The sequence below is a fragment of the Dipteris shenzhenensis genome, chromosome 13 (assembly GCF_047967505.1).
Source record: "Dipteris shenzhenensis isolate YYH24624 ecotype China chromosome 13, Dip_SZ_1.0, whole genome shotgun sequence".
NCBI lineage: Eukaryota > Viridiplantae > Streptophyta > Polypodiopsida > Gleicheniales > Dipteridaceae > Dipteris > Dipteris shenzhenensis.
Window position 1 is genome coordinate 52,952,397 of NC_141608.1, and position 25,871 is coordinate 52,978,267.

Below are 25,871 nucleotides of genomic sequence, written 5' to 3' on the forward strand. Positions count from 1 at the left end.
TCAACATCAAACTTGAGGAGCTTGTTGATCTGGACAAGCGAGCAGCTGACAGCATATTACAACAATTCAAGAATGTGTGCGATCTACAGCAGAGTGAATGGCCAATAACCATTGACAAGATAGCATACAAAATTGACCCAGAATTTGTAGAAAAATACTATGGACCATTAGCAACAATCTTTCCAAAAGCCAAAAAGCAGACTACTCCAGGTAAAACACTACCCACAATATAGAACATCATTTTGAAGTATATTTTGGCTTAAAACTACTTTAACTTTCACTCATACTTTATTCAATTGTATGAACAGGATACATAAATAAAGAACCTACCATCTCAAACAACAACACCACGTCAATAACAAATTTTGTCTATTGCATCACTTGTCCATAGAATGGGAAAAAATATATCGGACAAACTACAGACATTGAAAGATGTCTGAAATGACACAAAACTAACCCACCATCTGAAATGATCAATGATGTCCACAAGTGCAAACCGTTTGAGAAACACTTTAACGTGGAGGTCTTAGCATCAACTCTGAATAGAATGGAAGCGAATAACTTAGAATGTCGATACATCGGGCTCAAAAGGTTACAATAATATAAAAGGACACCCTGGGAGCTCGAAAAAATATTACTACTTAAGGCAGAACAATTTGATTTAAACAACAATACCATTTGTCTGACTTCATTTCCAAACATTCAGAATACAATTCATAAAGTTCTTTATTCATTGTTTTAATTTGTCGCATATACATGCACTTACACGACATATTCATAAATATAGAATTTCTAATTCCACTTTAAGGTTTTCATTTGTTCTGCCATTAACATTACGATTTATGAATTAATAATTTTTAATGTTTTCATTATTTCGAACATCCTTTCTTCATCGTTAATTTATTTTAAGCAAATAAATACATTAATGGGGCATTTAAGATAGCTTAAAATTTGATCCACAAAAGCTGCTCACGATTTCTTGATTGATTCGGGCAGATTTTTTCGACTGTTGCAGCGGCAAGCCACCATGACCGAGGTTTGTCGTTTCTCTTGCTGTGCTGATTTGTGCTCTGTAAAGTGAAAACTCTTTCATGGCGTGCAAATTCAGATCAACATTGGACTTCTGAACTCGCCTTCTAAATTGGATCTCTGTTATTCACTTTGCAACCGCTTATTAGGTCTTGCATTCCTTGCTTGCATTTTCCCTGATATGGGGCTCATGTAAAATTATGACGCTAGTTCTTTGGGAGTTGTGTCCAGCAGCAGTTTTGTTTTCGACGACTTTCATTGTGGTACTTGTACTTGAGGGGCCAATGCATTTCATTGTAATGCCATACTCAGCGTGTAGCCATCCGTGTTGGCCCGGTACGTGCAGTTTGAAGTGCCTCAGGGTCTAACTATCTGAGGCTTCCTTCTGAAAGTAGTTTTGCTCTTTGCAGTGGCAGGGCCTTGTCAGTATCGATCTCTGCGAGGCCTTAACGGGATGTAAATGTTAACAGGGTTTTGTGCTTTGTTGGAAGGAAAGGCGCTTGATCTTCTAACACTTTCCCAATGCCCTCAATGGCAGCACGGGAGAAGTCCGTAGAAATGCCCCAAAAACCTAGTGGATGAGGCTATTAGATTTTGAAATCTACTCCTTTGAACTGCAAGTCATTGAGACAAGTTTATAAGTGGTGGATGAACTTGCATGATAGCAAGCAAGTTCCTAGTACTTGGTTGGAGTTTGAAACGATTTTTCTCAAGGAATTCCTTCAAGAAAAGTCCTTGGATTTTTTTGAGTATGGGAAATTTTTCATGGAATCAGTATGTCACCAAGCATTGTGAGGCCATTCTTAAGGTAGAAGACCTCAGCGACTTTCATAGAATGGGGATTTCTTATAGATGAGAAGTCCCTAGAAATGCCCCAAAAACCCAGTGGATGAGGCTATTAGATTTTCTTAGATCTACGATGATTCTATAGGAAAGTGTAAAGTCCCAATCGAACGTATTGTCTTTCAAGGTGAAAAACATTCTTTCAAACAAGAGTCAAATTTTAAGTCTTCTAGTAAAAAAAGTACTGAACGACTTTGTGGGCACGAGGTTTTATGCTACCTCCTCACTAGTATAGATTGGCAATGAAAGTGTTCTAAGTGTTCAAGTAAAGATCACATAGCTGTAAATTGCCCCATTGACTGAAGGGGAATAAAACCCCTTTGATAAGGGTAAGTAACTAATGAGTGTAAAAAACATTCTTTCAAACAAGATCTGGTAAAAAAACTACGAAAGGACTTTGTAGGCACGAGGTTTATGCTACCTCCTCACTCATATAGAAAGGCAATGAAAGGCATGATGATGTTTTAAGTGTTCAAGTAAAGATCACATAGCTATAAATTGCCCCAGTTGATCACATGGGAATACAAGCCCTTTAATAAGGATAAGGATTTGTTTATGTGAGAGCATATGTTTATACTATGGTCTACACCCTCTGCTGGGGGTTGATGACGTCAGTGGGGATGTCATAGTAGCTAGTCCTTGCTATGCGTGATGGAGTTTATAGTTTCAACCTTATGAATGACTATCATTAGATTGAAATTGTACTATGTGTTGTGTTTTTAAAGGATGAGTTTCGGCATGGTCCTCGATTCATCTAGATATATGCTTTTGCCGTATTAGGACATGCAAATTTCACTTTGTGAAGTTTTTGTCCATGCTAATATCGCAATAATTCTTTCTATCTTAAGTGGTGTGTTGCTCTATTAGCTAGATGTCAGATGCTCTTTTGGGAGAGACAGAAATGAAATTGTATAGTCTTCATAAGCAGTCATAGCTTGAATGAAGAGAATGTATTAGCCTTCTCCTTTAGTGCTAGCCTTTGTCACGGCTGAGTGTGGCCTTCACCTCCGAGCGCCGACAAAAACAGAGTACGAAGACCTCTGTATAAATGGAATGCATGGGATTCTGAATGGAAAGAGGGGTTCGAGTATGTGGATGATAGCCCCAGTGATAATTCCTTGAACTACCCACTCTTAAGAAATGCATGTTACTAGAGAGTCCTATTGCTCCTAAGTGTGTGGTCTCATTGGCCAAGGGCCAACACAAGAAAGTTTGGAACTCCATAATGTAAATTTGGAAATACAAGGTTATAAAGATACTCTTAAATCTCAAGTATGCATCTTGACATGACTGATCATACCTATGAAGGATTCATTTAAATAACTCCTTGGCTTTTTAAAAGGATCGACCTTCATGTATATATGGTATTCATGACGCTTCTCTCATTGGTTGCATATAGTTGGAGCACTGGGTTGAACATGGCAATGCCAAGGTATTTCTTTGTTGGTCAAAGTTGTTTGCATCCAATTGAAAATGTTTGGGGTCTTGCTCATGTGCTCATGTGTGCACCAAGTATGTGTGCAATTTGTGTGTCAAAGTGGTATGGGAGATAGTGTGTTTGGAGTGTGTGAAGGGTCAAGTGACCTTTGAGAGTGGATGAGGTACTAAGAGTGAGCTAAGAAATGATGTGGATTGAGGTGCCCTTGTGGGTATAAGATGTGTACGTGGGTATTGGAGAGAAGGCAGATCTAGCCTCAATTCTCATGTCTCAAGAAGCTTTAACTTGTTGGACATGGGTCTGGCTGAGACAAGAGACAAGATAGATGGTCTGAAAGGCGTTCAATTTTCATTTCTGGATTGGGAACTTTGTGTGCGAGTGCCAGAATCATCTGATCAAGGAAGGACAGAATGGCCCTTCGATTGGCAATGTGCTAAGCAACAAGGTGAACAGATTAGGTTCGGAACACTTACGTAAGCCTCTCCAAGAGGATATGATTGTTTTTTTTGATCTGTTGATTCGTCATTTGTCTGTTGTTGTAATGTTTCCAAATAGTAATTTGTTTTCCTTTAGTTGGTGGAAAATACTCGAACCAAGTTGGTGGAAAAACTTCGAACTCATTTTGTGCTCAACACAAAATGGGTGTCTGTTAATATTGTCTAATCCAAACGACAGTTCTGAGTATTCAGATCCCGTGCAGAAGAATATTGACAGTTTTCATTCTTGCATCAATGATGTCGTTTCTTGTGAAGTAGGGTGCCCTACCTGGATTTTGAGAGTGAAGGTGTGGATGGTGTTAAAGTCGGTGATCTGCTGTTTGTACTATAGGGCATGAGGGCTTCTTTGTGGGTATGCGTGCCAAGTATGTTCTTCCTGAAAAACACGGTGTTAGTGGGGGGCAGTGTCGGGGCAAGATAGGCTGGTTAGGGGCTGAGTAGAGATCTTGTTAGAGGGCCTGTTAGTGGCCTGGTAGAAACCTGGTCAAAGGGTCAGTTAGGGCTGGCTATTGCAGGCTGGGTTGGTGCCTAACAGGGCCTAGCAACTCAACCATGTTTGGGTCAGCCGACCTCACCAGGGTTGGTTAACCCGACCAAATCAGGTTGGGTTAAGCAGACCAGCCAACCAGACCCAGTTGGCTTAAGTCAACCAGTCTGCAGCCTCCCCCCCCACCCTATAAGTTGGGCCATTGCGCCCATCATTTGTAGATGTCAGCCTGGTGTCGTTCTTCAAGTTGTGGTTTATTCAGCTGTAAAGAGCAGAGGTTTTCCCAGCACGTGTGCCTTGTAGTCCACTGCAGTTTGCTGGGCATTGCTTTCTCTCTCTACACATTTTTCTATTGTCTCTCCTTATTCGCAGATCTGCTCTCTCTATTCTGTTCGTATATTCTGCTGCACTCTGACATGGTGTTAGGGCACAAGGTTGTGTGAAGCTTAGAGCAGGAGAGCGCATGGGGCAATAAGAGGTTGCTGCTGATTGCTACAGGCATGGACAGTTCGGTAAGAAGGCTGGGAGACGTCTTTTGAAGGAGGCGTCACTTGGAGCAGCTTCTTCTTTCCCTCTTCTTTCCCACCCACCATCCTTTCTCTTCTTTCCCACCCACCCTTCCTTTTACAAGAGCAAGCTTTCCGCCCCATGAGGGCAAGTCTACTTGAAATGGTTACACAACAAGTTAAAGATCCTTGTTCTACCTTCATTCCTGATAGACCGTTAGTTGGACAGAAACAACCATGGCGTATAGAGGGTAATAATGGACCGAGTACGACTTGGCTGATTTGGTACTTGTTGGAGTTATCAAGTTAGATCCCTGCTATGCATGATGGAGTTTATGGTTTTCAATCTTGTAAGTGACTATCGTGAGATTGAAACTGCACTATGTTGTGTTTTTAGAGGATGAGTTTGGGAATGTTCTTGGATTCATCTAGGTATATGCTTCTGCCGTATTAGCGGACATGCAAATTTCACCTTGTGAAGTTTTCGTCCAAGTTGCGGCCTGCTGGTATTGTGATAATTCTTTCTATCTTAAATGGTGTGTTGCCCTATCAGCTAGATTTAGATTTAGATGCTCGTTTGGGAGAGACTAAAATGAAATCGTTTAGACTTCACAAGCAATTGTAGCTTGAATGAAGAGATTTAGACTACTTTTTGATTAGCCTTCTCCTTTAGTGCTAGCCTTCGTCATGGCTGAGTTTGCCCTTCACCTCCGGAGTGTCGATAGAATCTCAATACGAAGACTTTGTATAAATGGATGCTCAAGTATGTGTGGGTGTGTGGATTTGTATGTGTGAGAGCATGCTTTTATACTATGGTCTACACCCACTGTTGGGCGGTGATGACGTCAGTGGGGATGTCATAGTAGCTAGTCCGTGCTATGCATGATGGAGTTTATGGTTTTCAATCTTATGAGTGACTATCGTGAGATTGAAACTGCACTATGTTGTGTTTGTAGAGGATGAGTTTGGGAATGTTCTTGGATTCATCGAGGTATATTAGATCTTAAGAGGAGCACCTTTAGGAGGAGAGTGAAACCTTGGCATAGGTATGGGATCATTTCAATGCCCATGTCCATTCTTTCATTTTCTGCAATTGTACCCCCGAAGTGATCAACTATGTGAAGCACATGAAATTGGCGAAATGTATTTGGGAGCATTTAAGGATAACTTGTCATTGTTGCAATAACAAACAACATTACTATTGGGAGTGCCCTAATCCTCCACTTGTGCAAGTTTTGGATAAGTTCGACACAGTTGAGACAAAGAGTCAAATTTTGAAGAGGTGATGCATGTGAAAGACCTTTTACTTGTAAATGCCACTAGAAGAAGAAATGACAAGATATATGGCTCTCGTCCCCTATGCAACGAAATGCATGTTTCAACTTTGGGGAGTCCATTGATGTAGCATGTATAATATGGATCCATGGTTGAGGTGGCAATCCTTCTCTTGCGCCAACCCTTCCATGTGGATGGTCCCATGGGTGTATTTGAATGGGGTGGTTGTAGATAGTCCAAGGGATAATAGTTTTATAAGGGGAAAGTAGGATTAGGTGGCAAGCTTCTTTGTGCCAACCCTCCTCTTATCCTCATAGATGCTTTTGTGCATAGTCCAGGGAGCAAGCGTCTTCGTGCCAATCCTCCTCTTGTCCTCATAGATGCTTTTGTACCTATGATTTTACTACACTGTATACAAAGATCGAGCTGGAAGATCTGAAGTTTATAATCGAAAAGCAAAGTGCTAAAAATTGAGAAAATAGCTTTATGTTTTGACTTTTTTGTGGCTAAATAATAAAGATCATGACATTGATTCTAAAAAGAAAAGATACACAAAGGTCGTAAGTCTTGAAGATGTTTGCTCTTGGATAGATTTTCTTTTAGATACTCTTTACATCACAATAGGTGATTCTTTGTTTTAACAAATTATAGAAATCCCATGGACACTATTTGTGCTTTCTTTTTAGCTAACTTTTATCTTTTCACTTATGAATTTGAGTTTATGCAACGTCTTATTTCTATCAATACCTACCGTATCATTTTACATAAGCTTAGCCAAGTTAGGCGTTTTATAGACGATTTTCTTTGTATCAGATGTTTTGGACTTTTAAGACTTCATGTACAAAGACGCTTGTGCTTTTGGAGAAGGAATCTATCCTCCAGACTCTTGTGAATTGAACTGCACTTCAAGAGGGGATTCTTGTGTTTTCTTAGGTTTAGACTTTCTCAATCTACCGTAGGATTAGAGGTTGATTATATGATAAACATGAACAACCTGAATATAGTGGTTTGCAGATTATAAAAATGCCTCACATTGACTCAAACATTTCTGATTTGGCAAAATATGGAGTCATTTTTTCCCAATTCCACTTAATGTAGTAATTTGATCATAAGAAGTATAATCCAAGAAAAATAATTAAAAATGTACGCACAATCTTAGATATGAAGTCTTTTATCTATGGTGTATTGATAGCCTTAGGCATGATTGAACATAAGCTGAAAACAAAAAGCGGGGAGCTGAACAGCCCATTTTTCTTTTAGTTTCAAAAGAGAGGTTGATTAAGTATGCATGTGCTTTCTAAGTTAGGAATGTTATTTTGTAGGAAGCGGTACATAAGTGAAAGAGGTTTATTTAGTTTTTTAGGTTTTAAATAATTCATTCATTCTCTAGAGAGAGAGAGATATTTTATTCCTATGTTTTGGTCGATTTTGTTTCTTGTTTTGCTTGTTTATTTTTGCTTAGTCATCTTCTTCCTTTCTTCTTTATTTCTTGTTTTCTTTCTCTGTTGTTTTTTTTAATGTATTTTAGTAAGTACTTGGTTTGCCCAAGAGACTCCGTAGGTAGAACAATAAAAGATATAAATTTGTACGATTGGATATATTATAGTCTTACAAAGGTATATTAAAATAGGAAAAGGGTCCAAGGAGGTGGACCATCCACTCTTGACTTAGGGAATAGCTTCTTGATCTATGTGGAAAATGCGCAATATTTCTCACTGGGTGCGATAACTCTTAGCCCAATACTCATCGTTTTACTCATCCTTCATTATGAGTGGGACCCTTATGTGGGAGGAGCTAGTGCTGATGGCATTGGACTAGGAGGAATGGTTTTACAACCCTCCACAAGGCGTAGGATCACGCCCATAACAACAAGGGTAAACTATTGGAGAAAGTGTCCTCTGCGGAGCCATGAGAAGGATATTGGCTCGTTAGCAACAGCTGCTGACAACAACCCCAACATTGTATACGTGGAGATTATGGACTTCTTCAAGTGGGGAGGTGGCACATCACACCATTGATGATTGTCGAGTGTGGATTGTGGATAGTGGTGCTTCCAAGCACACAACACAATCTAGAGAGCAGTTCTAGGACCTTCGGTGATGGTCAATGATGTATGGGTAAGTCCACTGTACTTGTTGAAGGTGAGGGCAAGTTGAACATCATTCTCGATGGCCTTCGAGGTTCTTGATGTTGTAACTCTTGGTTTCCACCAGTTGTTAGTACATGAAATGTGCAAGATTGACAAGTGTGTGGAGTTCGAAGAAGAGTCAATTGCCATTAGGGACAAAACGATAAGCCAAGGAAGGAGCAGTTGATGACGGGATCAACTCCCTGTACTTTCTTCTCTTATAGGTACTCATCTTTGTGACTTGTGGCATTCTTGAGATTGTGGAGTGAGAGTGAAGCCTCAAAGTTGGAGCGACTTAGATTGGGGAGGAGATCCAGGCACGAGGAGATCTACTTAGGGGACCCCTTAGAGTGGCTAGAAGCAGCCAGCCCCCTCTCATCCATGGAGGCTGAGAACCAGGCTACTTATGGAGCTGCAGACGAGATGGTGTGTCTATGAAGGCTATGTGGCAAGGAGGCAAGTTCGAGGGAGGAGACACGAAGCTTCTTTATTTGCTCCGTAATTCCTCCAGCTCCTTGGGTTTGGTTTGACAGCCACAAGCTCAAAGGCATGTTAAAGTTGGTCATCTCTTGTCTTTACTATAGGGAGTGAGGCCTTCTTTGTGGATGTGCTTGCCTAAGATAATAAGTGCATGTGTGTGTGTGTGTATGTGTTTGATTAAAAAGACATCTCTTCTTTCATGTCTGCTATTATGGAGACTTTTTGGTGCTTAAAGCATGGCCGTACGAGTATCATATTACTCTCTATGGAGCATTTGTGTTCCCCAAAGATGCATGGTGGCTTTAACATATTGAATATTCATATCCATATTCTGGCTCACAAGGGAAAAATGATGCTGCAATTTTACCAGGGTGATCAGCCTTGGGCTGCCAAGATGTCTCATTTACTTTTGCAGTTGACTACTACTTCTTTTGGGCAATGGCATCCCACTCCGTGGGATTTCATTCTAGGTTATATTGATGGTATGGTTAAAGGCTGTCCTTTTGTTTCTAAAATGCTATTGGCTTGCAAGGAGATTCTTTCTCATCTCAAATGGAGTGGTCATGACTCTCTGGATGGGAATTCCTTGCGTGTTGAGAACCTGCACTGGTCAAAGGCAAATGATCGACCCCTTGCTTTGTAGGAACCTAAGCGCCCGTATTTGTTTCATTACTCTTGTTGGTGATAAACTTCATGATGATGGTACTTTGTTGCCTTTTCCTTTGGTGGCTAGACAATATGGATTGGGGATGCATTATCGACCCCTCTGGCACTATTTTTCTCAGATGCTTCATTCCTTTTTACCCATACCCAGGTTGAAGCTTATGTATCGCCTTACTGATTGGTCCTTGCATCGTCATGGTTTTTCTTGCCATCCATTATGCGTGGTTGATATCTCAGTGGCTGGTTTATACATGGTTTTTATGGGTATCGCATCATGCGAATTAGCTTTGGTCTTTAAAGGTGGCATAAAAGGTTGCAGCAGCTCTGGTCTTGCAGACTTCCACTTCATCAACTGGTTTTTCTATGGTGAGTGATGCTTGGTATTATTCCTTTTGGCCAACTCTTGGCTCGTAGACATATTGCTTCTACTTTATGCCACAGATGTTTGGCTCCCAGGGAATCCTTGCTCCATCTTTTTTGGAATCGTCTTGTCACTCCTGACTTCTTGGCATATGTTTGTACTATAGTCTATGCCCACTGTTGGACGCTAATGATGTTAGTGGGGATGCCATAGTAGCTAGTCGCTGCTATGGGTGATGGAGTTTATGCTTTCAACCTTATGAATGACTATCCTGAGATTGAAACTGCACTATGTGTTGTGTTTTTAAAGGATGAGTTTGGGCATGTTCCTGGATTCATCTAGATATATATAAGTAACTAATGAAGCAAGGTGTGTACAGTTCTTGCCAATTCCTCAACATTCTAAATACGAGGAAGTTGGAGTTGTTCATGAGGATGAAGAGCATGCTTGCTTCACATGTTGCACTCTGCTTTTGGCCCCCATGATTTTGTTAAGATGCATGGGATTCTGAATGGAAAGAGGGCTTCGAGTATGTGGATGATAGCCCTAGTGATAATTCCTTGAACTACTCACTCTTAAGAAATGCACGTTACTAGAGAGTCCTGTTGCTCCTAAGTGTGTGGTCTCATTGGCCAAGGGCCAACACAAGAAAGTTTGGAACTCCATAATGTAAATTTGGAAATACAAGGTTATAAAGATACTCTTAAATCTCAAGTATGCATCTTGACATGACTGATCATACCTACGAAGGATTCATTTAAATAACTCCTTGGCTTTTTAAAAGGATGGACCTTCATGGTGAATATGGTATTCATGACGCTTCTCTCATTGGTTACATATAGTTGGTGCCAAGGTATTTCTTTGTTGGTCAAAGTTGTTTGCATCCAATTTTGGGGTCTTGCTCATGTGCTCATGTGTGCACCAAGTATGTGTGCAATCTGTGTGTCAAAGTGGTATGGGGGATATTGTGTTTGGAGTGTGTGAAGGGTCAAGTGACCTTTGAGAGTGGATGAGGTACTAAGAGTGAGCTAAGAAATGATGTGGATTGAGGTGCCCTTGTGGGTATAAGATGTGTATGTGGGTATTGGAGGCCCAACTGGGGATGAAGGCAGATCTAGCCTCAATTCTCATGTCTCAAGAAGCTTTAACTTGTTGGACATGGGTCTGGCTGAGACAAGAGACAAGATAGATGGTCTGAAAGGCGTTCAATTTTCATTTCTGGGTTGGGAACTTTGTTGGATTGGGAACTTTGTGTGCGAGTGCCAGAATCATCTGATCAAGGAAGGACAGAATGGCCCTTCGATTGGCAACGTGCTAAGCAACAAGGTGAATAGATTAGGTTTGGAACACTTATGTAAGCCTCTCCAAGAGGATGTGATTGTATTTTTTGATCTGTTGATTCGTCATTTGTCTGGTGTTGTAATGTTTCAAATGTGAGGCACTGTGTGCTTAGAAGATTTGGGATGCTAGGTAGGATTGGGCGTCTCTCCAACACAGCAGTCTGCCCCTGTACTGGAGAGTATAAGGAAAAAGCTCATTTTTTGGAGCTTAGCCAAACTTGACCTTGCATCTAGAGTTGTGGTAGTGAACGAGGTTCTTTTGGCCACCACCTGGTTTGTGTGTTCTTGTTGGTGCCGGTCTAGGGATTGCATCACTCAGCTCGTTAGACCAGTCAGGGATTTTTTATGGAGTGGACTTGATGGCACGGCAGATGTTGCAGTGAGGGTGGCCTGGGAGACCATTATTCTCCCTACATGTGAAGGGGGCCTTAATATCAATTACCCAGGCTTGCAGTGCAGGGCCTTGCTTTGTAAGGTGGTGGTAAGGGGACTCATGCCTGGGTAGGAACCTTGGAAGGATTTCTTTTTTGGACGCATTCAGGTTTGCACACCTACCTTGGGAGATGATTGGGTGGACAGCCCTTGCTGGATTTTTACTTCAGCCCCTCTCAGATCTCTTGCCTCTCCTCTCATGATTGCGATTCTGAAAGCTTGGGGGAGCTTCAGGAACACTCCTCGGAGGGTGCCACCCTCTACCCTCGAAGAGATTGATAGGCAGCCGATCATTTGGAACGATAGTATATTTGATGAGCATGGCAGACCACTAGGCACCTCCCATTACATACAGTGGTCTAGATGGGAGAGAGGCCCCGCCTACACAGTAGGCACTTGGAAGGCTTTTATCAGGTTACCTGAGGATCAGAAACTACAGTCAATGAGTCACCTCAGAGGAGTAGCACGCAAGATTCAGCAGATAGGTGCAGCCATCCCGGTGGAATGGACAGTTTGAGATGCCTATTACTTCCACCACTTGGATTGGAGCTTTTTCGAGGACAGCAGTTCCTTTACAGGTGATCGCTCTTCGAGGTTTCGAGGAAGATGCGTTGGTCTTTGATGTTGGGGATGGAGGTATACTCTCTAGATCCACATATGATATCCTTCTAGAGGTTGCCTTTCAGCCTGTCATGATTGCTGGTTTTGTGGACCATGGAGCGGGCTTGCAGTGGTACTTAGACCCTGACCCTCTGCTCTTGGCCCTAGGATCCTGGAGGTCGTGGTTATATGGAGGTGCACCTATTAGGTGCTTGCAGTGGGACCCAGGAGAGTGGGAGTGGATAGATCATGGGCACGGAGAGAGGGGGATTCCCTTCTTTCGTTTCACGGTTGGTAATGCCAGGAGATTGCAGCTGAGCATTAGGGGTTGGATTCCCTCCAGAGCCCCCCACTGGGATAGCTTCTTCATCACCGCAGATTTGCGTAAGAATTTCTGGAGGAGGCTCTGGAAATCCCTCAGAAATAGCAAGATCACTCTTTTCATTTGGCTTTCTATTCATGGAGGGATTGCAGTAAACCAGTGGAGATCACGATTTGGGGCTGATCCCACTTGCCCTCGCTGTCATTCTGCAGAGGAGTCAGTGCGACATTGCCTTTGGGACTGCAGTCAGGCAAGGACTGTTTGGAAAGGGGTTGCTCGAATACTCAGCATTTTTCATACTTCCGCTTTCTTCATGACTTGGGGCTCGGTCGCATGGTTATCCCTTACTGGGCCCCAGGTGTTTTATGAGGGTGAGCCTTCTTCTTGGGCACTCTCGGTCGGCCGGTAGGTGATAGAGCCCTGCTCTCTTCAGGATGTACCACTTACTCCCTTCAGAGCTTCCCATGCTTCAGTGGATACCTCTTGGGAGATTTTGGCTAGCATTTCCTCTTGGCACATTTGGAGAGCCAGATGTACAGAGGCATTGGATGGCACGCAGATATACCCATCACAGGTGTTCACGGGTATTTGGACTGACACGTATCTCGTATGGAGCTTGTTGTGACAGTTTTCTTGAATACTTAATAGAAGTCTCTTTTTGCAAAAAAAAGGAAGGCACTGTGCCTAGGTGGCACTTTGCTGACTTGGCTTCTACCACATGGCCAATGACATGGCAATTAGGGCTGATTGTGCAAGATGAGGCTAGCTGCCACATGGCACTTGACTCACCATTGTGACTAACCTAACTCAACCATTTTTCAACCCAGATAGTTGACCCAAGGTTAACCGTACTCGAGTTAGCTTGACCCTTATCCACCACGTGTCAACAATTGGACCAGCCCATGGTATATGGTGACCAAGGCCCTTAGGATAGGGTTGCCTCATGTACTGACGGAATCTGCGGGATTTTGACATAATCTTTTAGATTTTGTCCTCCTTGTCGTCTGCTTGTAGGTGTAGTGGATGGCGTTGAGCTGAGTTGCCGTGCAGCTAGAGCTTTGCTGAGTCTATTACACCCCTGTGCATGGCCTTCTGTTTGTGGGTCTTCGTTTGGAAGTAAGACCCAGGCTGAGGCGTATGGAGGCTCATGTTTGCTCTAGTGCTTGGAGCTGTGCTGCTGTTGCTTGTGAGCCACTAGGTGGAGGTGGGATGTTTTCTTCGTTGCTATCCTAAGCCCATGCGGGGGACTGTTGCTGTAGATGCCGTTGGCACGTGAGCCGCTCGGTTGGGTGGCTAGGTGCCCTCGTGGTGAATGAAGGTTGGAGCTCGGTTGAGAGCGAGTGTTGATGGCACCAGATGTGGGAGCCACGCATTTGTAGGTAGGTGCTGGCTGTGTTGAAAGAGTGGCGCTGGGAGTTGTTAGCCTGAGTGCGTTGCTGGAGATCTATCCGGGTTGGAGTCCGCCATTCGTGGAGCCTACTGCATGGAGCAGTGCTGTGATGTGAAGATTGCTGGAGTCGATGCTAATTGTTGCCTCTGGAGGTGTTGCTAGGCCAAGTAGACAAAGGAGGTCGAGTTGGGTTGACCTTGAGCTTGTAGAGCAGATCGCTACTCTCAGTTGCAAAAGAGCCGCTCAGGCTTGCTTGTGGAGAGGCAGTCCGTAGATCGTTTGGGCTAGGTTGTGGTAGAGGAGGGAGGTGGCCGTTGGCGCTTGGCGTGGGCTATTTGCTAAAGGTGTGCATGCGCTTGGAGGTGGATGGTGCTCAGAGATGGCGGTTGAGAGTCTGGCTGGTGTTGTTGCTGCTGCTGTAGGAGCTGTTGCTGCGCCTTTGGAAGGTGGAGGCTGGGAGCTCATTGAGAGAGCTGTTGGACGTTTTAGAGTTCACCTACCGTGTGATCTCATTGAGGTTCAGTCATAGAGCTCTTGTAGACGGAGGCTTGTCTATTGAGCGTGTGTGCATGGACTCTTCATTATGGAGCTTAGCTCATTTGTTAGTGAGATGGTGCAGCTTCTTGAGTCGCCCGGTCGAGTAACCGGTGAGGTGGAGCCGGTTACTCGCCCGGTCGAGTAACCGGCTGAGGTGGAGCTTAGCTCATTTGTTAGTGAGATGGTGCAGCTTCTTGAGTCGCCCGGTCGAGTAACCGGCTGAGGTGGAGCGCTTTGGAGTAACTTAGCTGTGATTCGTTTGTAGATTAGATGGAGCCACTGAGTCCTTTGCACTTGTTGAAGTCAAGGCCTTAGAGCCCACGTTTTGCAGCCTGTTGTTGGAGCTTTGCTTCCATGTCAGCCGTTCTATTGCATAGTAGAAGGCCGTGGAGGGAGCCTAGGAGACGATTTGGGAACCTAGGAGCTTACTGTAGAAGGCATTGAAGATGTGTAGGAGCCGTAGTGTAGATAGTCGGCTCTTGTGAAAGCCATACGTTTGCTTTATGAAGATGTCGGTTGGAGTCTTCTACTGTGGAGCATTGAGGGTCGCTTGTGGAGAAGGAGAATCTCTCTGCCCAGCACTCAACTGAGAAGGATGAACCTTACACCTCATGAACTTTCTCTCCAAGAAAACTCAGAATTTCTCTCAAACCTAGAACTCTCTCATAATGCTTAAGAACACACGGAAATGAACATATCTCAAGCTCCAGGAAGCAGATTCCTGAGCTTTCTGATGCAAATTGGAGAGAAGAAGGAGCTCTATAAGAAGAGCTAGGTGAGGGATGAAGATGCCTCAGATGGAGGGCTTACGCCTTGACGGAACAAGGGCTTATGCCTTGGGCTTTTACTCTCTCTAACGGAAATCTCTTTCACGATGGAAGATGCCTCATGGAAGGAGGGCTTGACACTCACGAAGGGAGTGGAGCACCATCGGCTCTGATACCATGATAGCAGAAGTGAGAGAGGGAGAGAGAGGAGTGCACACGATAAAGCTATATGTACACTAAGTGTATTGACAATGAACATGAAGATATACATGTGAATCCCTTAGGGTTAGGGTTTGCCCCTATGCCTTATGTGGATAGTGCAATTTACACTATGTTTAACATGGAGCAGGTAAAAGTGGATGGGAGCTGCCATCGTCGCACAAATGGAGACCTTGGACAATTCGTACTACTTGTGGAGCATCCCCACATTGCAAAGGCTCGAGCAGGGAACCCTCAAGATCATGGCTAGGATGCAAAGGATGCAATGGGACTTCATCAAGGGCATGGCAAGTTGGTTGTCAGAGGGGGGTGTGCCTTTTTAATTCACACGGAGTTGCAAGCCTATAGGATCCATGGACAAAGGGTCCTTTGGATTGAGATACATGATGTGACTCCTTCCTCGCCCCAGTGGCCCAGATCCTTACCAAAGAACAATATTTGGGAGACGATGTCCAGCATCACTGCGTGGATAGTTGGGTAGCCCATTGTAGTTGGGTGATGGGAGGCCAATAGGTTCTCGCAACAGCCACCCTCATTGCCATCTGGTAAGACATCATGTACACCTTGTGCATGACATGGGAGTGAGGGACGATGGGATCTTAGACGACCGCCGAAACGTTGGAAGTGTCTTCTGTATATTCATGGAGTGAGGCATTCGCTGGTTGTATAGTCCCCCACCCTGGTTGTTGGCCCCTGTTTTAGAGCATTGAGCCGAGTTCTCCGAAAAGTTTGGCAGCCGAGTTCTCTGAAAACAGGCTGTTTGGCAGCCAGTCTTTCTTTCATTGTATTTATTCCACGATCAACGCCACATGCATAGTTGATTTCTATGGTTGTTTTTTCAAGCATTAATAAAAATTTCTTTTCTCCAAAAGAAGAAGAAGAAGAAGAAGAAGAAAGATCATATCCTCTATCCTCAGCCAAGCAGCGGATTTGGTCCCCCAAACAACATACTAAGGTTTTAATACCCTAATAGTTAGTTGACCGACTGGCCCACTGACAGGGATCCCCCCCTTGGCTCTCATGTAGACAGTCATGCGAGCCTATGTGTTCCCTTCTGTAGAGACGTTGCAGTGTATTTCTCTACTTGTTAATTGTCGTCTGAGACATCAGCTTTGGGTGTGGATGCTCACTTAGTGGCTCCACCCCTTGGCTTTTATTGTATTTGGTTTTCTTCATTGTCTTAGACCGTTAGATTTTTTGAAGGCTTTAATAAACTCTCTCTCTATATATATATCATGTATTAACCGGTATTATATTGTTAGATCTCCTCCATCTCCATTCATCTCGGACTTAGGGGGGGACCAGGAGTTGCCCACAAAGATTCAGTTCTATTGCAACCACTTCTTGGGAGTATCGGAGGATGGACTGAATACCTCGAGGATAGAGGAGTCTCACATGCTTTGAGGATTGCCATTGGACAGATGCGGATCTCGTTCCATCAGTTGAGGATTGAGACAGGGAGAGCTGCAGGTATACCCAGAGAATAGCGAGCTGCAGGTAATGCATGCTGGAGGAGGTCAAGACAGAGGAGCATTTTCTATGTATCTGCCTAGCCTACTACGAGATCCGAGGACGATGCCATTGCCTCTTTTAGAAGGGACACGGCTTTGGTTCACTCTCACGGTTGATCCAATTCCATGACTAGGTCTGCATTGGGCTCTCTGCTTGATATGCGATGACATAGAGAGACGCTATTGTGACAGATCAAGGAGCAGCAAGAGGTGACCGCACCACAGGGCTACTGAGGCAGACCAAGCATGGAGACATGCCACATATTACTATTTAAGTAAGCTCTAGGACACAGTGGGATGGAGGAGGAGGAGCTAGTTGATATGAGGGCAGAATGGATCAAGACAGAGGAGCATTCTCTATGTATCTGCCCAGCCTACTACGAGATCCGAGGACGATGCCACTGCCTCTTTCAGAAGGGACATGGCTTTGATTCACTCTCACGGTTGATCCAATTCCATGACTAGGTCTGCATTGGGCTCTCTGCTTGATATGCGATGACATAGAGAGACGCTATTGTGACAGATCAAGGAGCAGCAAGAGGTGACCGCACCACAGGGCTACTGAGGCAGACCAAGCATGGAGACATGCCACATATTACTATTTAAGTAAGCTCTAGGACACAGTGGGATGGAGGAGGAGGAGCTAGCTGATATGAGGGCAGAATGGATCAGCAGAGAGAGCTGATACGACGCTCTCGAGTGAGGGATGCAAAGACCACACACGACATGGAGTGGGTCGAGAGCACATACGATGGAGGTCCGGCCTATCTCAGCTCTCCTCAGCGGGGACTGCCAGAGACAAGGCGTCACTCTTGACATAGCCCATCGGATCCAGAGATCAAGGAGACCACGTCCTCCGCCACTGCACGAGACAACTCGATAAATGTAGATCCGAGATATTCTCGCAGCTTACCGAAGAGCCACCACAGTGGCGGGTTTCGGATCTCGAGCCTCAGCTTTCAGTTTGTATTTATTGGGAATGAGTGGGAGAGAAGAGATGCATCATGACAAGAGTTGAGAACACAAGAAGAATCCAAAAGTGTGTTCTATTGATTGTGAGAGAGAAGCCTCTCATTTATAGAGTGGGAGAGAGGGTGTCCTAGATCATAGGCACCTCTCCTACATCAAAGGCAATTAGTCCTAGGACTTCCTAAATCATTGGCACCTCCTAGAGAGGGCGCCTTCTACATCATCACCTGTGTCATAGTCTTAGATTGTACTAAGTGTGCTTTACTACACACACAAAGGATTTGCCTCATGCTATGTCAAGGATACATCTAGTCACATAGTTTCACAAGCCATCTCATGGTGGTCAAGGATAAATCCATGGCTAGGATCTCATGCTAGTAAGGGTGCCCAAGGGTCAAGGTTTACAAAAATGAGATAGACCCCCCCCCAAAATGGTTCTCTCTCTTGCATGTACAAGGATTAATCTTAGGCCTTTGTGTGGACCTAGTTTCTCATGTACCATGGAAGCAAACATATCACATGGCTTACATCATATGGTTGACCATAGGTGATTTACAAAGACTATAAGGACTACACATAACCATGACATTCTTTTTGGAGTACTACGTTAGGCAGAGAACCTCAAAATTGACTACATGACCAAGTGATGACAAAAGTTCAAAGATGTTGGACTTTAGAAGGTCCAATCTTTATCTTCCTCTACCACCACATCTGTTTCTTCATTTGCTGATGCTACCACAAAATTTGTTACTTCATTTGCTAATGCAGTTCTTTCTTCAACCATATTTGCCTTTACTTTCTTCTTCTCATTGCAAAACTTCTCAAAGTGATTGTTTTTGCCACAATAAGTGCAAGGATTAATCCTATAGTAATCCTTGTCAAGATGATTGGTCTTGCCACAATGCTTGCATGCTTTGTACTTGCCCTTTGATGATAACTTCACTGTAATTGCTTGAGTTTGATCTTCTATTTTCCTTGAATTCTTCTTTTTCTCTTCTTCTTGTAGAGCGCTAATGATGCTCTCTACTGTTGGTTGGGGCAGATTCTTCAAAATAGTTACAGCATAGTCAAATTCCTAAGGCATACTTTGTAAGAGCACAGCCATTGATCATCTTCAGTGACTAGAGAGTTGGAGGCCAACTCCTCATAGTGTTGACATAGCTGCAACAGAGTCTCCATCCATCTTAAGTTCAAAGAATTTAATCTTCAAAGTCAATTTAGAGTTATGAGAGCTAGCACCAAATAGTACATCTAACTTATGCCAAGCCTCAAAAGGAGATTCCACATCTGAAATATGATGCACATAATCATCTCCCAAACCTAATGCAATGATTGCATTGGCTTTCTCTAACCTTTTAGCATCTACTGGTGTTGTTGAAGTAAAGTCACTTTCCTTTGGTTATGGTGGATTCACCCTCTTGTGATGATTGATTCCCTGGCTTGACTAAATCCCACAAATTCTCCTGTATAAGCACAAATTTAATTTTCATTTGCCAAGTATGGAAGCCTTGGCCAGTGAATTTGTCTATCTTAAAGGTAGCCATGAGAGGGTCTTACCTTTATGTATAGGCAGTGTTTGCTCTCTTACAAATGGCTATAAATCTCAACCATACAAGTGCATACTGCAAGTAATGAAATCAGAGAATCCTATTCTTTTTGCCTCAGAATAATAATATGGCTTTTTCTTCACAAGCTTTGTCACTTTCTAATTGACATATCTAGGAGCTACTTTCTTCTTCTTCCCTTTTCTTTCACATATCCAGCATTAGAAGAGCAACAAGAGCTAAGCATTGTGAACAATCATCACCAACTGGAAATTTACTGTCCATATATCATCTTTAACACTCTTTTAAGCTTGCATCAAGCATTCAAAGACCAAAACTGCCCAAAACTGTAGTATAAAAACAGAGAAACATGGAGGCCAAAATTCTCACCGATAGAGTCGGTTTTCAGAGGGCTTTTATCACAGAAATGAAGCTCTATTACCAAAGATCATCCACTAGGAAGCATAGGCGGAATGTCGCGTAGATTTGTCCGGGGAAGAAGCTTGAAAGTCGACTGGTTTTTCTCCGATTTCTCCTCCGTCTATGAACCAAATGGGCTCAAAATTGAACAGCAAGTAGCTGATAGGGTCGCCCAGCTATGGCGAAGAGGGTTTTGCAAATGGTTGAGTCTACAGGCGGAATTTTGTGAAATGTCGCCAAGTGAAGAACTTGTCAGCATGGGCGGCAGGAGCAACCACTCCCTAATTCCTTCTAGCCAGAGGTTTGCCCCATCAAGAGAGTGCTTGGGCAGCGGGCTCAGAGGGCTTGGGAAATGGCATAGAGTAGAGCGAGAATAAGCTTAAGAAAAAATCGGGCAGACTGGAGGCAAATGAAAGAGAAGGTGGAGAGTGAAGAAGAAGATGATGAGGTGGCAGCTAGGAGGCTAGAAAGTTCACTAGAGCCTAGAGCTTTGATACCATGTGTTGGGAATGAGTGAGAGAGAAGAGATGCATCATGACAAGAGTTGAGAACACAAGAAGAATCCAAAAGTGTGTTCTATTGATTGTGAGAGAGAAGCCTCTCATTTATAGAGTGGGAGAGACGGTGTCCTAGATCATAGGCACCTCTCCTATATCAAAGGCAATCAGCCCTACATCATAAAGACTTCCTAAATCATTGGCACCTCCTAGAGAGGATGCCTTCTACTGCATCATTACCTGCGTCATAATCCTAGATAGAACTAAGTGTACTTTAGTACTAATTGTGCTTTAGTACTAATTGTGCTTTAGTACTAAGTGTGCTTTACTACACACACAAACATGTGACTGCTATTAGATGCACACATGCACCTTAGAGCAAGCCCTTGATCACAAATATCCTAACAGTATTTGAGATTTAGGTTTTGTTTGAGCTTTCAAGCTCTTTAGCTTTAGCTTAGTATAGTACTTAGCAAGGGCTCTGGCGTGCCCTTTCCTTCAGCCGTTTGAGGCTTGTATGAGATATTTTTGCTTGTGTACTTTGTCCCATAGGCCCGTGAGGCCTCCCAAGGAGGTTAATATATCTTTCTTTCTTTCTTTCTCTTTCAAGAGTGGTCCACTCTCATGGCTGATCGACTTCCATGACAAGGTCTACATTGGGCTCTACCTGATGGAGATGCATCGGCACAGAGAGACACCACTGAGACAAATTAGATAGCAACAGGGAGCGACGTCGCAGCAGGAGGCTGAGGTAGACACAGCACAGTGACATGTCATAGATTTATATGCATTCTAGTCAGCTCCAGGGCATAGTGGGGTGGAGGAGGAGGAGCTAGCTGACATGAGGGTAGTGTGGATCAGTAGGAAGAGACGAGGTGACATTGATGAGCCAGGGACGCAGAGACAACACTCCGTGACATAGAGAGTGACCAGAGCACGCACAATCGAGGTCCAATGTATCTCAGCCCTCCTCAGAGGAGCTGAGGCGTCACTCTCGACATTGCCCATTGGATACAGAGATCTAGGAGATCATGTCCTCCGCCACAGAGGAGTCACCGCAAAAAGATATGACTAAAGGTAATACTTGTGAACTAGTTTCGTCTGGCTAATGAACTGTGTGTTGATAAGTTTTCCAGCTCTCAGTCTCAGCTTGAGTTTTCAGTTTGAGCTCTTTAGCAAGGGCCCTAGCGCGCCCTTTGCTTCAGCCCATAGAGGCTTGTATGAGTTCATTTTCTTATTGTGCTTTGTCCCATAGGCCTATGAGGCCTTCTGAGGACATTAAACCAAGGCCTAGTTTTACCGCGATCATTTCTTGAGCATCTCAGAGGATGGGTTCATCATCAGACCCCAGTATCTCGAGGATAGAGGAGTCTCACGTGCACTAAGGATCGCTATTGGGCAGATGCAGGTTTCATCCCGTCAGCTGCGGATTGAGATAGGAAGAGTAGCAACGGATTTGCATGCTATTCACACTGGGAGTGACTGAGACAGAGGAGCACTTTCTCTGCGCCTGCCCCACCTACTACGAGATTCTACCAGGACAGGAGTGGCTTCGGCTCTCTATCACGATTGATCCACTTCCATGACTAGGTCTGCGTTGGGCTCTATCTGCTTGAGATGCGCCCTGCTACGACAGATCAAAGAGCAGCATGGGGTGACCAGACCACAGGATACAGAGGCTGATCGAACACAGCTGCGGGTCACAGATTTCTGTATCTTTGAGTCACCCCCAGGACACAGTGGGATGGAGGAGGAGGAGCTAGCCGATATGCGGGCAGTCTGGATTTCTGAGAGAGGGGTGCAGAGGCCATTGGCGACACGGAGAGCGACCAGAGCACCCTCTATTGAGGTTAGACCTATTACAGCTTTCCTCAAAGGAGACCGCCCGAGACGAGGGGTCACTTTGAACATACAACGCAGATCCAAGACATTTTCACAGCTCATAGGCATGCCATCATGGTACGGGGTTTCGGATTCTGAGTTCCAATTGCAGTCTCAGCCTACCTCAGATAGCATGTATATTTCGCTTGAGCTATTGAGTTTCTTTATTTTTATTTTATTTTCAGCATAGTACTCAGCAAGGGCCTTAGTGCGCCCTTTGCTCCAGCCCTTTGTGGCTTGTAAACCAATTCCCAACATCTGCTGTAGCAGGCATCCGTCCTGGGAAGAACATTATAATTGCATGGAGAATGGTATTTTAGTGAACTGCATATCAAGGAAGCTTGCAAAGGATCGTGTTGGGCTATGAGTGATAGCACCTTCTAGGCTTTCTATGTGTCACTGTCTTTTGATCAGAAAACCATGAACAGAATGTGTTTCACTTACATCATGCATTCAATAGTTTGACCAGATTTTACCCAATCCATTTTTCTGAGTAAAAAGTTTGTAGAATTTTAATCAAGGTTATATTGATTTCACTGCATATTGCAAGCTGATTGACGGTGTATTTTGAACTCGCTCTTGCAGTATTGGGTTAGCCAGGGAAATAAGTACTGTGACTTTTGTAAGATTTATATTGCCAATAATCCTGCAAGTATACGTACCCATGAGTTCGGGCAACGCCACAAGGACAATGTCTCAAAAAAGCTGGCTGCTATACGAAAGGAGAATGCATCAAAAGAAAAAGAGAAACAACTGGCACTAAAGGATCTGGAGCGCATTGAGGCTGTAATGTCTCTTTCTCTGCCCACTTTAACCTTTGTTTCTTATTTTCTGAGAGTGATTGGGGTCTAGGTTTGGATTGTAGGTTTTTTTCATTTGAAAATCATTAAGAAGGTTTTAATAATTTTCGTGCTGTTCTGCTATGAATGTTAGATTACAGAATAGATTGCTAGATTGTTTGTTGCAACTTTTTTTCGTAAACATAAAATGCAACTGCCAGTAGCTCTAAACTTGCTCATGTCTTGACAGAAAGCAAGACGTAGCTATGCAAAGGATTTAGCAGCAAAGGAAAAGCAGGAAGCATCAGCACTTAATGCAGCAGTGCCAGCCTCAATTAGTGAACGTAATGCACACTTAGCAATTCCAAATACCTCACCTACAGCTGATCCTTTGAGGTCTGGCACTTCAAATGAGGACAATACAAATGGTATGTGGTGGTTCTAACATTCATACGTCGATTGTCTTTGAGTGCCAGTTGCACAGTTGTTTTTTGAAAGTCTTTGTTGTTCTTTAATTGTGCTGCCAGGAGAATGGACATACGATGAGGCAGCAGGCTACTACTTCAACTCGGCCACGGGTTACTATTTTGACCCGAATTCTGGCCTATATTACAGTCAGTTGCTTGGTATGGTTGCATTAGCTTCTCAGATCTTTTCTTTTTTTTGGCCTGTTTATTCTTATTGCATTTTTAACCTGAGGTTTGGCGCACTTGTCAGTCACCTGTGAACAAAATTTGCTAGAAGTGGCGATGACAGCTTGTATGTGCAGGGAAATGGACGACTCAAGAAGAAGCTTTTAAAGCATCCAAACAATCAGTAGGAGATGCATCTGCTCAGTTGTCAAAGACGTTATCTGTACCACAACAACATTTACCAGTAATGGCAGCAGGAAAACTGCCACAAATGAGAGCATCAGGGGTCCCTAGTACAGAACTTCCTGGTCCGGTGCTTCGAGCTTCTCAAATCAAACCAATGCCATCCAAAGGGGTAGCATCATCCTTGGCAGTGGGCAAGAGGAAAAGACAGGGGAAGACAGAGTCATTATCAAAGGATGAGGCTGCTGCACTTGCAGCTAGAGAAGCAGCCAAGAAAAGGATACAAGAACGAGAAAAAGGACTATTGGGCCTTTATCAATCCTACTAAGGAAATATTCTGATGCTTTCTGGCAGATGCCTTTACAAGGGATGTTGGCTGTAGAGGAGAAAGTTGTCCCTTCATGTATGGAGGACATCTGGGTCTATTTGGTGCAGGTGACAACCTCAAAATGGTTGCATGGTAGTATGTACACACACTCCCGTGTTGGAAGCCTTAAAAACATAACTTGCCTGCAATTCCAAACCAATACTTGGTTACTGTCACATTTGCATAGGCCTTGAGAATAAATCTGGACCAATCTGAGACACGCTGTGAGATGCACCTCCTGTTACCTGTGTGTTAGTCTGCGTATGGTTTGAATTTAGTGATAGGAAGAAGAGTCCCTTGTGCAATGATGGCTTCAATTATCCTTATCAGATGACTTGCCAAAATTTGGCAAGTGGAGGTTACATGTTGATGCTGTAACAACTCACTTTACTTACCTAGCTAGGATGGAGGGCAACTATCCAATCAATTGGAAGGGCGACTTTATCTATGAGGAACTCAAAACAGTTTGGGAAGTTGTTTGGAAAGACTATAGAGCACGGGTATATTGGTGCAATGCTGTTGACATCAAGACATCCTTCAACCACCAAGTACAAATAAGGAAAGATGCACAAAGAACATCCTACATCAGGAGATCAGTGGATGTTCACATGTGTGAATTAGCACAATCGCATTGGTTTAAGAACATTCCCATCACAAGTTGTGTATATTTAAGGCATCATTGGGATAACTAATTGTCATGGATGATTGTGAATATTGCAATGTTTCCATGGACATTTGATTTGTCCATTAATATGCAATTGCATCTATGGTATGGAAACCCAATGTTTGCAAACGTCTGAAAAAAAGACGTATGAAATGGCATTTCAAATCTGACCAGGGAATATTTATATATATAAAGGCACTTTTAAGTAATATTCACATGATATCATTGTTTACATTTCATCATAATCAATAGGGTGTTGAATTCAAAAATTATAAATTCATGTGAATATTCATTTATCGCTCTTAAAACAGGCTTTTAAAGAGAAGTATGGTAGGCATCAAAGAGTGCGCTCTTATTAGAGGGTGCTAGTGATGTCGACAGAGCCACGTGAGTCGACCTTAGGGGTTTTTCAATCCACTGCTTTATTTGAGGCAAGGCTGTTACCAAGAGTTATAGCATACTTAAGCAAGGTTTGGGTAGTAGCCTTGTCCTCAACTTAGCTGTCTCACTTCTTCTCAAAAAATGAACTCCATTGAGAGAAGAAGTTTTGACATTTGTGTGTTTGATATTGAAATATAAGATGGCACAAAAGATATGTTCTTCTAAATAGAAAGGAACAAATGTCCCTTATTAGACATGTATATGCCTTTTTCGTTTTAAAAAATGAGGATGTTGGTTATTTGTTCTCTCTCTCTCTCTCTCTCTCTCTCTCTCTCTCATCCTCTCCCTTGCTTGTTTATGGTACAAGAAGTGTGTCCTTGGAAGATGTTCTCTCTTGTAAATTTTGAGGTGTGACCCTCCTTATCCATATTCATTAAATTTGTGTAAACCTTTGAAAAGCCAAAGAGCAGTCTTGGAGTTTTTTACAAAGCGTATGAAAGTGAATGATTATTTGAAAGATAGGAATAATATAGATTGTTCGTATGATTAAGCGAAGCATGTGATTGAGCCTGAGTGTATACACTGTCAGTTTCTGGTTCCGGAATGCATGTTTCTGTTTCTGGAATTCTTGTTTGCTGTATTTCAGTTTTTAGATGTTTGTTTTGCTGTCAATTTGTCTTTTACCTCTTACCAAGCATGGGAAAACACCCGGGTAGATGTCGGGGTTGC

General features: G+C 43.4%; 1 protein-coding gene across 1 annotated transcript; it reads left to right on the forward strand.

Annotated features, from left to right (window-relative positions):
- Positions 1–932: 932 nt before the first annotated feature.
- LOC147895572 (C2H2 and C2HC zinc fingers superfamily protein) lies at positions 933–24,954 on the forward strand. The gene is made up of 5 exons (XM_087383702.1): positions 933–1,036; positions 22,722–22,922; positions 23,166–23,343; positions 23,443–23,541; positions 23,685–24,954. The coding sequence occupies exons 1-5, from the start codon at positions 1,028–1,030 to the stop codon at positions 24,056–24,058; spliced, it is 861 nt and encodes a 286-aa protein (XP_087239828.1). The 5' UTR covers positions 933–1,027; the 3' UTR covers positions 24,059–24,954.
- Positions 24,955–25,871: the final 917 nt, after the last annotated feature.

What these genes read in the sequence shown, in the direction of transcription:
- LOC147895572 (XM_087383702.1), top strand. An exon ending in AAATGAGGACAATACAAATG is followed by an intron (nt 23,344 to 23,442) that starts GTATGTGGTGGT and finishes TTGTGCTGCCAG; the next exon opens with GAGAATGGACATACGATGAG. An exon ending in ATATTACAGTCAGTTGCTTG is followed by an intron (nt 23,542 to 23,684) that starts GTATGGTTGCAT and finishes TTGTATGTGCAG; the next exon opens with GGAAATGGACGACTCAAGAA.